General features: G+C 57.1%; 2 protein-coding genes across 2 annotated transcripts; both read left to right on the forward strand.

Annotated features, from left to right (window-relative positions):
* The first annotated feature begins 4,990 nt into the window (after window positions 1-4,990).
* Window positions 4,991-6,326, forward strand: LOC136045624 (N-alpha-acetyltransferase 38, NatC auxiliary subunit-like). The gene is made up of 3 exons (XM_065731634.1): window positions 4,991-5,023; window positions 5,709-5,874; window positions 6,078-6,326. Exons 1-3 carry the CDS (start codon window positions 5,000-5,002, stop codon window positions 6,185-6,187), a joined length of 300 nt encoding a protein of 99 aa, XP_065587706.1. The 5' UTR covers window positions 4,991-4,999; the 3' UTR covers window positions 6,188-6,326.
* Window positions 6,327-7,835: 1,509 nt separating this feature from the next.
* On the forward strand, window positions 7,836-11,518 carry LOC136045621 (sperm acrosome membrane-associated protein 6-like). Its single transcript, XM_065731630.1, has 9 exons — window positions 7,836-8,280; window positions 8,756-8,830; window positions 9,172-9,240; window positions 9,474-9,497; window positions 9,582-9,659; window positions 9,800-9,903; window positions 10,340-10,493; window positions 10,785-10,944; window positions 11,489-11,518. Exons 1-9 carry the CDS (start codon window positions 8,052-8,054, stop codon window positions 11,508-11,510), a joined length of 915 nt encoding a protein of 304 aa, XP_065587702.1. The 5' UTR covers window positions 7,836-8,051; the 3' UTR covers window positions 11,511-11,518.
* The last annotated feature ends 447 nt before the right edge of the window (window positions 11,519-11,965 follow it).

Consider the following 11,965-nt stretch of genomic DNA (forward strand, 5'->3'; position numbering starts at 1 on the left):
TGCAAGGAAGACGTGGAGGCTCTGGAGCGTGTCCAGGGAAGGGAACGGAGCTGTGAGGGCTCTGGAGCACACGTTTGATGGGGAGCGGCTGAGCGAGCTGGGATGGGTCACTGTGGAGCAGAGGGGGCTCAGGGGAGACCTCACTACACCCTACAGCTGGCTGAAAGGAGCTGGTGGTGGTGAGAGTTGGGGTCGGCCTCACCACCCCGAGTGAAGAGTTTTCCCCTCGCATCTAACCTACACCTTCCCTCTTTCAGTGGAAAGCTGTCCCCCCCTTGCCTGGCACCATCATTGTCTGCCCACACTTCATCCTCACAGTCTGCCACAGGTCCGCACACAGAGGCTCTCCTCCAGCCACACAGCCATGAAACTCCAGCTCCCAGATCCCCTCCCTCTCCTGGAGGTGAGGTTCCACTCCAACTATGGTTCCAGGTCAGCCCAGAAGCCTTGGCTGGACTGCACCGCAGCAGGCAGGATTGGACCCGTGGGAGATGATGTATTGGCTTTCGATAAGGCAGAGAATGTTGTACCAAAGGGACCCTTGATACAAAATAAGCTTTTGTCTGTGGTTAAGGAATAGAGCGCGTGCATTGTGGACAGATAAGAGGAGGCTCTGGCCAGTGCGTTCATTTGTGTGCTCTCCTCCTTGGGGAGATTGCTGGGGGATGGTGGGCAACCAAAGGGAAAGGCTGTGAGACACACACCTGCACCCAGAGCTGCATGAGAGGAAACAAACCCATCTGCAGGCACTTGGTGAGAGATTGTGGCTTGGCAAATGTTTTATGGATTCTTCTTCCCTGGAGAAACACAGAGAGGTGGACATCATCAGCTCCCCAGGAGACAGCAAGCAAGGGACTGACTGTGAGCCTGGAGAGCTCCATCAGCGAGGCAGCAAGGCAGGGATTCTCAGTGTCAGGGGATAGGGGATATACAGCTGCAATGTGCCTTTGGTTCTGTGCTCTGGCTTGCGGGATGCCCGCCATTGCCATTGCGAATTAAAACCATTTCTCAACAGATCTGGTCTCTGGAAAACCATCAAAGCCCCCACCTGCAGACAGCCCCGCAACACCAACAGCCACCACCGCCAGGTGACACGCACAGCCACACGCCTTCTACCCACCGACCACCCCCGGGGTGACGGGAGGCAAATGGATGGTGCTGACTGATGCACACTGTGGGTCACAGAGGTGCTGCCTCTGTGCCAATCAGGGGCAGAGGTCCCAGGGCGGGTACCAAGCAGTTCCCCCAGTGCTGAGAGGACTCCAGAAGACCTCAGTGCGGCCTCACAGTAGCTAAAGGGGAATTATAAGTAGCAGGGGAGCAACTGTTGACTTGGTCTAATGGCGACAGGTCGAGGGGAAGTGGAGATGAGATATACAGAAGAAATTATTCCCCCGAGGGCGGTGCAGCACTGGCACTGCTGCCCAAAGCGGTGGGTCCCCCATCCCTGGAGATGCCCCAGGCCACAAATGACTACTTTCCCCCAAATCTGTTATTTGTCCCCCAAACCTCTTATTTCCATGATAATGCATTATTTCCCCACAAAATGATTTTTTTTTTCCAAAACACATATATTTCCCCCCAAAACAAGTGTTTTTTCACCAAAACGTTCATTTATTCCCAAGAACATATCATTTCCCTGCAGCACTCCACTTTCCCCAAGATGCGTTACTGGCAGGTACAATGGGAGGAGATGGGGGCCACAGAAGGCAGCAGAAGGGCAGAGGAACCGGGGAGCAAAGAAAGGAGTGCAGAAGTGGGGGAAGGCTGAGACAGGGGAAACATAAGGGGAGGGGGGGGGGGAAGAAAGGGGAGACAGAGTAGTGCTTGTTTAGAGTCTATAGAAGAGCTGTTGCATCGGTTATCTTTGTTCCAGTGACCATAATTAGCATATCCCCAACAGATGCATACATCTCACAGAAAGCTTCTAACTTCTGGGATTACCAGGTTTCTAGGAGGGCACCCACTGCTGTCAGACAACTCTACAGATGGGAACAATTTTAGTAGGGTCACCTCTGGCTTTTCATTATTCCAGGAGACTATCCGTCACTTATGATCCAGTTTGCAGCACAGATTCTCCCCAGTGGGAAGAAGTCAGCACTGTCCATACAGCTATCCTTTCCAACCTCCTGGTGAGGGGCTTCCCCACTGAGGGGAAAGGAGGTTGAAGCTAGAGGGCCATGGGCTCAAGTATTTGTTTCAGGGGTGCAACCCATTTGTACCTGATACAATTGATAAGATGTGGGGTGTCCAGCCCACTGGCGATTTGTATACACCCATTTGTGTCCCAGCATACATCATATTTACACTCAAAATATCCACCCTGACGAGGGGAATCCCACCGTGGCACAATGGCGTAAGGGACAGAGGTGGTATTCTCCTGCATCCCAGTGGAGCGAACAATCAGCAAGCAATGTTCGATGCCCAAAATGATCCCCAGGGACAGTGGCTGGGAGTTGGTAAAAGGCACGTTTAACCCAGGTCCCACTTCTGACCCATGACCGCCCTTCCTTCCGATTGAGGAAGGGGGATTCAACCACTCCCCAGGCAGGGTCTCCCCTCTGTTTGGTAAAGATTATCCAATTTGCCGATATCCCCAGAACTTTTACTAAGGTCACAGCATATCTAAAACCGTCAGGCACCGAACTGAGGAGAGCGATACATATCCCTTAGTTTGTATAATTCCAGATGTGCATAAATGCTTGTCTCAGTTCCCAAGCTAGGCTGGGAGATGCCCCTGGCAATCCCATTATTCTGATGTCAGTTGTGGAAAAAACACATTTTCTAACCCATTGTTCCATTGTGAAGTACAAAAATGCTCCAAATAAAATCAAGCCAAAATACAATGACTCGCTCAGTGACAGAGACCCAACGCACTATGACAGGTTTCTAACACCCTGAAAGATGTGTGCGCGGATAAGAAAATGATCCAAAAGACACAGCAGGCCATCGGGCATGAATCTGATGGTCCTTCTCATTTGCATCAGTGGCCGCCCAAGCATAAAGGTTACGGGGAATTCTTAGGGTCAGAATCACTTGTCCCGGCAGCGGCAGGTCCACCAGGATGGGCTGTCCTGGGGAGTAAGGCAGCTGCACAGGATCTTCAGTTCCTTTTTTCCCCAGGAAGCAGGGATGGGGCCTTAGGGCAGAACTAACTGTGATGGTCACCCGTTGTGCCCACTGTGGCTTACAGGGTCTCAGTGCCCGTTAGTACATCCAACAATAGCATCTGCCCGAGGATAGCATAGAGGATGGAAAACCTACTGGATCACCTATTGGATCCCTTCATTCTGTGCTTACTCTTGGACCCCCCTGGATGTGAAGTGGCTTCTGATATCTGACTGAATGGATGTGAGTTTGGGCAAACAGCTAATCCACCATCGCTGCCTGAGCCCGGGTGTAACAGCAGAGGGACTGGCGCAGTGAGATGATGTTACAAAAAGAAGAAGAATGCTCACCCATCTCCAGGGATTCAAGACTTGCCAAAAAAACTCCACAGAGGAGGAATCTCTAACAAGAGACCCTTCCTCAGGGCCACTCAGCCCTTAAATGAGGTCTAAGAGGGGTGCAGCCTGGCTCCACACCTTCCAGTCACATAGGTGAACTGCCTTCACCTATTCCTGTTCCTAGGGTTGACCGGGTCTTTCCTTCAGTTGCTCAATCAGTGGTTCGGGCTGTCATCACCATCATTAGTTTCCAGACATTTACATCTTTTCTTAACACAAGAGGGACACACCACTGCCTTTCCTTTCCCTTTTGAAAAGTTGGTAGACATCAATCACAGCACTCCATTTCTGTGAGTCATCCCGCCATGTTTGCATGACAGCAATTATATCATAGACTTCCAACCACACAATGGTCTCCAGCTCCTCCTGTTTGTTACCCATGTTGCGTGCATTAGTGTCAACGCACCTGAGCTGGGCCACCTTTTGGATGGGAGAAGCCCTAAAACCTCCCTGACCTTACTCAAGTGTTTCCACTGTAACCAACTTCAACCTCTTGTGTGGATCCCGCAAAAAGGTGCATTGTCCACCTCCTTCACCAAGACACAAGACTGCAGGGTATTACTAGCACATCCCCCTCCCACGAGCTCTGGCACGTAACATACAGGCTCCATTCTAGAGACCCCAGTTTCACCCCCACACCTCTTCATAGCTAGTTTAAAGCTCTATAAACAAACCCCCTTTGTTTTGCCCCTCCGGGATGGGGGTTGAGGAGTCTGGAGGTTTTGGGGCTGCCCACGGGCCAGTGGGATCTTGAAGAGGGTCCTGAGGTACCTCCCTTCCCCAGCACCACCAGAGGCCTCAACGCTGTCACGACAGAGACAGGGCTGCGGGGCCAGGCGCAGCTCAGCGGCGTCGCCAGAGCCTGTGTCCTACTGCAGGGCGACGTGGGGGCACAGCAGGGCCCCACTCCAGCACGCCCCGTACCGCTCCAGGAGCGCGTTCCTGCCCCGCACCGGCCCCCACTGCCCCCACCCCCTCCCCGCACACTCGGGAACGCCAGAAAGGCGTCGCTGACCAGAAAGGGTCAGCTCCAGGAGTGCCCCGCAGACCCCCGAACGACGCAGGGGTTCCACAAGGGACGGGAGGCTCGGAGCCCCCTGAAAGCACAAGGAGCGCCCCCACCGCGCACGGAGATCCCGGAGCCGCACCGGGACCCCCCCGAGAGTCCCTGAACTGCCCCGGGACCCTCCCCCGCTGCACCGGGACCTCCAGAAGATGAATCGAGACCCCCCGCTCCCCCCCACTTCATATACGGGCACTCCCTCGCGCGCCGTGGAGCGCAGCGGGCTCCGGTCCACCCGCGTCGTGAGGTGAAGAGCTGCCGGAGGCTCCGCTCCGCTCCACCCGCCCTCCGCCGCAAAGCAAAGCGGCGCCGCCGCCGCAAAGCAGCGCACGCCCTTCCTGGCTGGCTGAGCCAAGTGTCGCGGCGGCGGCGCCGCGGGGCATGCCGGGGAGCGCTGTTCTGGGCGCGCGGAGCCTGCCGGGGAGTTTGTATGGCGGAGCCGGCTGTGAGCGGGGTGGGCGTTTGGGGGTGTTGCGGGGGCGGGTGCCAGGGGTGCTCGTGGGAGCTGGGGGTGCTCTGGGGGTGTTCTGGGAGTCTTGGGATCCATGGAGGCCTGTGGGGTGGCTGTAGGGGGGGCTACAAAAGCTCTTAAGGGGGGCTGTAGGGAGGTCTGGGTGGGCACGGGTTAGTATGTGGGGGTTGCGGGACCTGTAGAGGCGGTAGTGGTATGGGGATATTGCCGGGGTCCTGGGAGCTGTAGGGGGGCTGCGGGTTTCTGTAGGTAATCCCAGAAACCATGGAGGTCCTCTAGGCAGTCCCGAGAGCTTCAGGGGTGCTCGACGGGTGCTCTAGGACTGCTGTAAACAATCCTCTAGGCGATCCTATAGGTTGTGCTGTAGCGTTCTGGGAACCATAGATGTGCTTTGAGGTCCTGGGAGCGACCGAGTGGGAACAGAAGCCGTGCGTGGGAGGTACAGAGATACAGGAGTGCTGTGGCAGAGCTGTAGCGTTGCTGGGAGCCGTAGGCGTGGCTGTGGCTGTGCTCCAGGGGACCAGAGAGGCATGGAGAGAGTATGGGGTTCAGCAGGGGGTCCTGGGAGCTTCAGGGGTGCTGTGGGGTGCTGCGGGTGCTCATGGGATATCTGGGGGGCTATAGTGGGGCCTATAGGAACGCATCCAACCCCACCCTCTCTTTACAGCCCCCCGGGGGGCCGCAGCCCCGCGCTCGGCGCCTGGCAGCACTGCTGAACCGCAGCCTGCGGGTACGCATGTCAGATGGGCGCACGCTGGTGGGAGCCTTCCTCTGCACCGACCGTGACGCCAACATCATCCTTGGCTCTGCACAGGAGTTCCTCAAGGCCTCAGGTATGGGGCCACATCGGGAAATGGGGTCACAGAAGCACTGGGGACTCGGGGGCTGACGGGGACAGGTGGGGAGTGATGAAATGGGGGCAGTGATGGGGACGTGGGGCAGGCGGTGGGGCTATTGGGGTGGTGGGAATGGGAACACGGGATTGTTGGGTGGGGACATGGTGGTGAGGGTGACGCAGGGCTGCTGTCCTCTCCAGATGCATTCCCAGGCAGTGAGCCGCGTGTGCTGGGACTAGCCATGGTTCCTGGGCACCACATCGTGTCCATTGAGGTGGAGCGCGCTGCCGCCGCCGCCCTGTGCTCCTGACGGTTCCTCCCATGGGACAGACCCCCGTGTGTTGTGCACCTCTCGTGTACCCTAACTGGTGGCAGACCCCAGCCATCCAAAATGACCACAGGAATTGCTATCCCCTCAGCCCCAATAAAGCGCCTGCGGTGGTCACGCTGTCACCATGTGATGCCGTAATTCCAGGTCCCCACAAAACAGGATGCAGATGCCTCACCCAAACACTCAGTTTTCTCCCCGAAACAGAGTTGTGCAGGTTAATTTAATCTCAGGTACAAAATGTTTCAGTGGGTGAAAGAGGCAAAGGGAACACGTGGCAGTCCTGGTCCCTCCTAACTGTGATAAAACACTGGGGCCACAGGGGGTCAGAGAGGAGTGGGTACAAGAGGGGGTGGGGAGGGTCCACAAGGGATCTGGGACAGCCACAGGGTTCAGCTCCATGGTGGGAAGGGGTGGGAAGGGGTGGGAGGGGGCTGCTGAGGGGGCCGTCCCCCCAGGTCACAGTGACACTGAGACACAGCCTGCCAGCAGGTACAGCCCAGGGACCAGCACCAGGGGTCAGGAAGCCCCGAGCCGCCCTCCCCTCAAAATAAAACACCTCCCACCCCCCACAACACTTCATGTATAGGGTAAAAAAAAAAAAAAAGAGTCAAAAATGGTTGTGTACTGTATAAAAATCCCCAAAATGCCCCCCAGGGACAGTTTTCGGTTGAAATCTGGGGAAGGCTCTGGCAAAGCTCCCCCTGCCTCCAAGCACCTTCTTAACGCTTTCGGGGTGGGAACGAGGACAGGACTGTCCCCCCAGGCCTCCCAGAGTTGTGGGCGCAGCAAGAGCCCCTTTGCATTTATGGGAGATGGGGGCACTGAACCCTCCCCCTTCCACAAGATGGGGAACAGTGGGGTGCCCCTCCTCTCAGACCCTTCTGAGTTACGTGAGGAGCAGTGTGATGCCCACAAAAGCCCCACACTGAGGAAGGACGGAAAGAGCCCCTTCCGTTACACAGTGAGCATGGGGCCACGGGCTCTATGTGAGCTCTACACGTAAACAAGAAGGAAAAAGAATGAACAGTAGAGCATGTAAAAGCTTATTTGAAAACAACTGAAGTGAACTGAGTTCTGCAGTTCTTTTGTTGCCGGATGCGCTTTTCCAGACTTCAGCTTTCAGATGAGTGTTTTCAGTATTCGTCCTCTTCTTCGGCCTCTGCTTCCACCCAGTCTTGCCCGACTTCTTCACAGTCTTCCTCAAGGGCAGCCAGATCTTCCAGGCTTCAGAAAATTCTTCCTCCATTCCTTCCCTGGCGTACTGATGTACAAAGGTGCACTTAGAGTATGTGGTCAAGGCGAGCCCATTGTTGAGTTGCTTGGTGTGCACACAGCCACTGCACCTTTGCAGGATCACCACCTGGCAGCACAGCTGGAGGCTGACAAACGCCCACCTTCAAGACAACAAAAGCTTCTGCACTGAGCGGGAAGGGTTAAAGACTCGTTTCTGTTTACGATAAAAATTCTCTGTGCTTACGAAGAAATAAAAGAACTTATTTATGACTTTATTTTGCGCTTGACATTGCCAGTCAGTTGAGAACAAAAATACCTGGCCAAAGAATCTGACACTACCCTATATAGGATTATAGGAAACCGGGGTGGGGGGGGGGCGGGTTGGGCAGCAGAAAATGAAGGTTAAGATAGAGGTTATTTGTGAATCAGGTAACATCAGTGGGGACTGAAGGCAAAGAATTTGAGGAGATGAAAATGAGGAGACCGAGAGCCCCTTCTCCATCTCCAAAACCCCGCAAGACCCATGTGTCAAGAGTACCTCCATCCCCACGGGAGGTAACCGGGGCACCTGGGCCCCACCTCGGAACCCCCGTTGCCCGGGCACCCAGACATGCCAGTTCTATGGTCCGAGACCATGGAGCAGCGGTGCGTGCCCCTCCTACTGCTCCTGGTGTCCTGGCTTCCAGGCCTGCACTCCTGCCTGCTCTGCTTTGCCCCCCCCATTCAGTGGGCCCGGCTGTGCCGTGAGATTGCCAGGAGCTCTCAGAAGGACTCCCAGCACCAGCACTGCCTGGAGGCCCTCGCAGAGGCTACTGTGCCACTTGCCCCCATCACTGTGGGTGAGTGGTGGGACCCTAGGGACACCCACCCCAATGGGGCCTTCTGTCCAAGGACACCCATCCCGACAGGCACCCTAGGGACCGCCATCTCAATGGGACACTCAGACAAGCATTGTGGGGGCCCTCAAGAATGCCCAGCCCTGAGGTGGACACCCCCAGGCACCCCTCAGCCCTGTCTGGCACTCTCAACTCTGATCTGTATCCCCAGGGATCTCTGGGAACCCCAGACTTGTGTGGGACGCTGGGGATCACCCAGCCCTGGCCAGGGACACACTGGGGACTTCCAGTACCTCCCAGGGCTACCCAAGACCTTGGGGATCTTCAGGGATACCTGACCCTTCCCGGAACCCCTACACCCTGACCAGGACTCCAGGAATCAGCACCTCCCCCTCCCCCAGCTTTTCCTGGAACCCTCTAGCCATGAGCCTCCAAGCCTGACCCTGTGGTGGTCCCAGTGCCCTTGTTGTGGTCCCAGGGTCAGGGCAGAGTGAGGCGCTGCGGAAGATTGTCATGGATGCCTTGCACTTCCTGGAGAAACAGAAGGACAAGAGTGAGCAGAGACGTGTGCGGGGATGAGACATATGGGAGGTTTAGGGGCATGGGGTGGGACACAGAGGACTTGAATGGGGATCTGTGGGAATATAGGATGTATGGAGTTCTGGGGTGGTGTAAGGGGATATCTGGGGAATCCTGAGGTTATATGGGTTTCAGGGTATAGAGAGTCTGGTGCTTCGGAGGGGTATTTAGGAGCATATGAAATTCCAGGATGGGTATATGGGATCCGGGTGAGTTGTACAGGGAATCTGCGGGATTAGTGGGGACAGGGGTCTCGACGCTGGTTGATCTGGGGGTGGGAGCCATTGTCTGACATGGACATCTGTGAGCCCCCAGAGCCTTTCGAGGAGTCTCTGCGGGAAGTCATCCAAATCATTTGGGTGAAGCTGAGCCAGCTGGAGGAAGGTATGGGGCCAACAGGGACCCCTGGGACTACCCCCCTCCCCCCCCCCCGGCTACCCCACCTGGGGCACCCATTCCAGACATCTACGCCCCAGAGATCCCCACCCTGGCCGTCCCCTTCCTGGAGGCACTCCCAGAGACTCCATACCAGGGCTGGGCAAGGGCTGAGCCCTTACAGCTCATCACAGGGATGAGGACCCCTCACGATCCCGTTTAATGATGCTTCCCCCAAACAGCTCCTGCCTGCATTCCCCCCTGCGGTGAGTGCCTCTCCTGTTTTGCCATCCCCCCTGTCTCCAAATTGCCTTCCTACCCCCTGAGGCTGCCAAGCACCTCCCTCCCAGGGCACCAGCCAGCCGCCCGCGTCTTCCAGTGCGCAACCTGCCGCCTCGTGGACTGCCAGTTCCCTGTAGACTGCCCAGGTAGGGGGGCACGGGGACCAGAATGTCGCTACCCAGACCGTGTGTCTGCCCGTGCCTGCTGCGAGCACTGGCAGTCGCACGGGTGCAGCTGCTCCCACAGGTGTGTGAGCACAGCTGAGCTCAGCTGACAGTACTCCCAGTTCAGGACGTATGGGTCCAGGAGGACGAAGCCATCACGCTGCACTGCGATGTACCCTTCGCTGTCCCTCCCGAGCTGCAGGTTACATGGATGTTTGCCAAGGATGTAAGCAGTATGCACGTGCAACGCGTACGGACATCGAGAGCGGCCTGGGCATGGGAGCATTGCTCATGTGCTTGGCATCAGTGCTGCCAGCTGAGGGGGCATTGCTGTACATGACATAAATGTACATGCTGTAAGCAGCATGTGTCAGAGCGCACAGGGCAGGAATAAGTGAGCACCCACATGAAGGGTGAGTGAGCAGGAGGTGGGGCACCATGTGTGCAGCTCCTCGTGCACTTCTGTGAAGGAAGTGACCCATGCACGTGTTGTGCATCCTCGTGTGGCACATGAGGAGGGTGCGTGGGACATGTGCTGTGATGCACATGCATATGCATAGGACACAAGCACGCAGGGACGTGACATGCACGCATGCAACACGGGTGCTTTGAATGCACGTACCGATGTGCCAAGCAGCGCTGACCTGTTCCCCGTGCCCCAGATACGCACACAGGACCTGGCACTGTTTGAGGAGCTGCAGAGGAGCACTGGAGAACCCCAACGCCTGACCGTGCATGACCCTACTCTGGGAACCGTTGCCTGTTGCCTGGCGGCTGCCTCTGAGATCCTGGCCCGCAAGTACTTCTACCTCAATGGTGTGCATGGACCAGAACCCTCCAGAGCAGCGTTGGGTGCAGCGGGTCCCCAGGATCCCTGGGTGTACAGGGTGGGAGGAGGTGGGCTGAGTGAGAGCAGGGTGCCTGCAGGCCCCTGGTGAGAGGGGAAAGCGGAGCGGGGTGTTCCCTGTCCCCAGCTCCTCACAGGGCAATGGGGTGTGTGGGGTGTGTGGGGGACACCAGGTCTGTGCAGGAGCAGGTGCTGCGGGGGCTGCAGGGGCACGTGGCTCCTGGTGGGAGTTCCCCACGTGCCTGGCTGGGTCTCTGCAGTGTCAGTGGGAAGCGTGGAGGCTGAGCAGGGTCTTCAGGCCCGGTTTGCAGCTGTGCTGGGCTGGCCCCAGGGCAGGGCCCCCTTGCACCTCACCGGATCCCGGCTGCTGGTGCTGGCCCTTGGCTTCGTGGGGCTCATGCTGCTGCTGCTGCTGCTACTGCTGCTGTGAGTGCTCCTGCCCTGCTGCACTCACCGTTCTTGCAGCTGGGGTCCCCCACAAACCTGTGTCGGCTTCCCAAATCCCCCTGAAGTCCCAGCACCTCAGGAATCCCGACAGACGTGAGCGGAGCAGACATTCAGGGAGGGATACAGGCTGATGTGACTCCCGACTCCCCACCTGACAGAGCTCTCATTTTCCCCTGGGACTCCCTTTGTCCTCTGACGCATACTGGGGCTCCTCACTCACACCCAGGACCCCTCTGGAGCACCCTGCCTCCCCCAGACTCCCTAACTGTCCCTGAGACCCCGTCACTTTCCCTCATTTTCCCCAGAACCCCTTTAGTCCCGTCAGGGCTCTGTTTACATGCAGTTGGCTCAGTTGCCCCCACGACCCCAAGGCCCTGTACTTTCGCCCTTAGACCCTTCGGTTGCTCCCAGGACCCACAGCTGCCCCACAGCCCTCTTCCCTCTCCCCCCAGCAGATGGGGATACGAGGTCTCCTTCCCACTACTCCTCCCTCTCCATTCTTCTCACCTCCTCCTAGGGTCTTCTGGCGATGCTGCTGAAAATCTCCGGAGCCTCCCAGAGCCCAGTGACTCCCAGGCACCCCATGGACCTGGACACCAGGGCCCCAGAGCTCCCTATGCGGATTCACATGGACTTACACCAGAGTCTTTCCCCAAGTGCCAAAACATCTGCAGTTGCTCATCTTCCACTGACCATGGGGTGTAATGGGGACTCCTGGGTCCTTCCCCTAACTCTCTGCCTGTATGGAGTGGGGGAGAATTTGCCTTTGCTTTTGTTACAAATTATAATCATAGTGTCTTACCTATTTCTGGGAGAGAGGTTATGCTATAGGCGGAGATGACTCAACCCCACAGAGGCAGGAGCTGCTGTGTGCGTGGCCTTGGGAGAGCCATGTGCCAGAGGGTCCAAAGCAGCCAGGGAGCGCCTGTCATCCCAACTCAGTGCTCTGGTACAAAGGCAGCAGTGCAACAGTGACATGCCCTGAGAGCACGGA

Source organism: Cyrtonyx montezumae, unplaced genomic scaffold (genome assembly GCF_038088225.1).
Source record: "Cyrtonyx montezumae isolate F1298 unplaced genomic scaffold, pur_monq_1.0 scaffold_15, whole genome shotgun sequence".
Lineage (NCBI taxonomy): Eukaryota > Metazoa > Chordata > Aves > Galliformes > Odontophoridae > Cyrtonyx > Cyrtonyx montezumae.

Coding starts and splice junctions, on each gene's coding strand:
- LOC136045624 (XM_065731634.1), top strand. CDS start 5,000: ATGGCGGAGCCGGCTGTGAGCGGG. Junction 5,024..5,708: donor CGGAGCCGGCTGTGAGCGGG/GTGGGCGTTTGG, acceptor CTCTCTTTACAG/CCCCCCGGGGGGCCGCAGCC. Junction 5,875..6,077: donor GGAGTTCCTCAAGGCCTCAG/GTATGGGGCCAC, acceptor TGTCCTCTCCAG/ATGCATTCCCAGGCAGTGAG.
- LOC136045621 (XM_065731630.1), top strand. CDS start 8,052: ATGCCAGTTCTATGGTCCGAGACCATGGAGCAGCGGTGCGTGCCCCTC. Junction 9,241..9,473: donor GCTGAGCCAGCTGGAGGAAG/GTATGGGGCCAA, acceptor TCCCCCAAACAG/CTCCTGCCTGCATTCCCCCC. Junction 9,904..10,339: donor CATGGATGTTTGCCAAGGAT/GTAAGCAGTATG, acceptor CCCGTGCCCCAG/ATACGCACACAGGACCTGGC.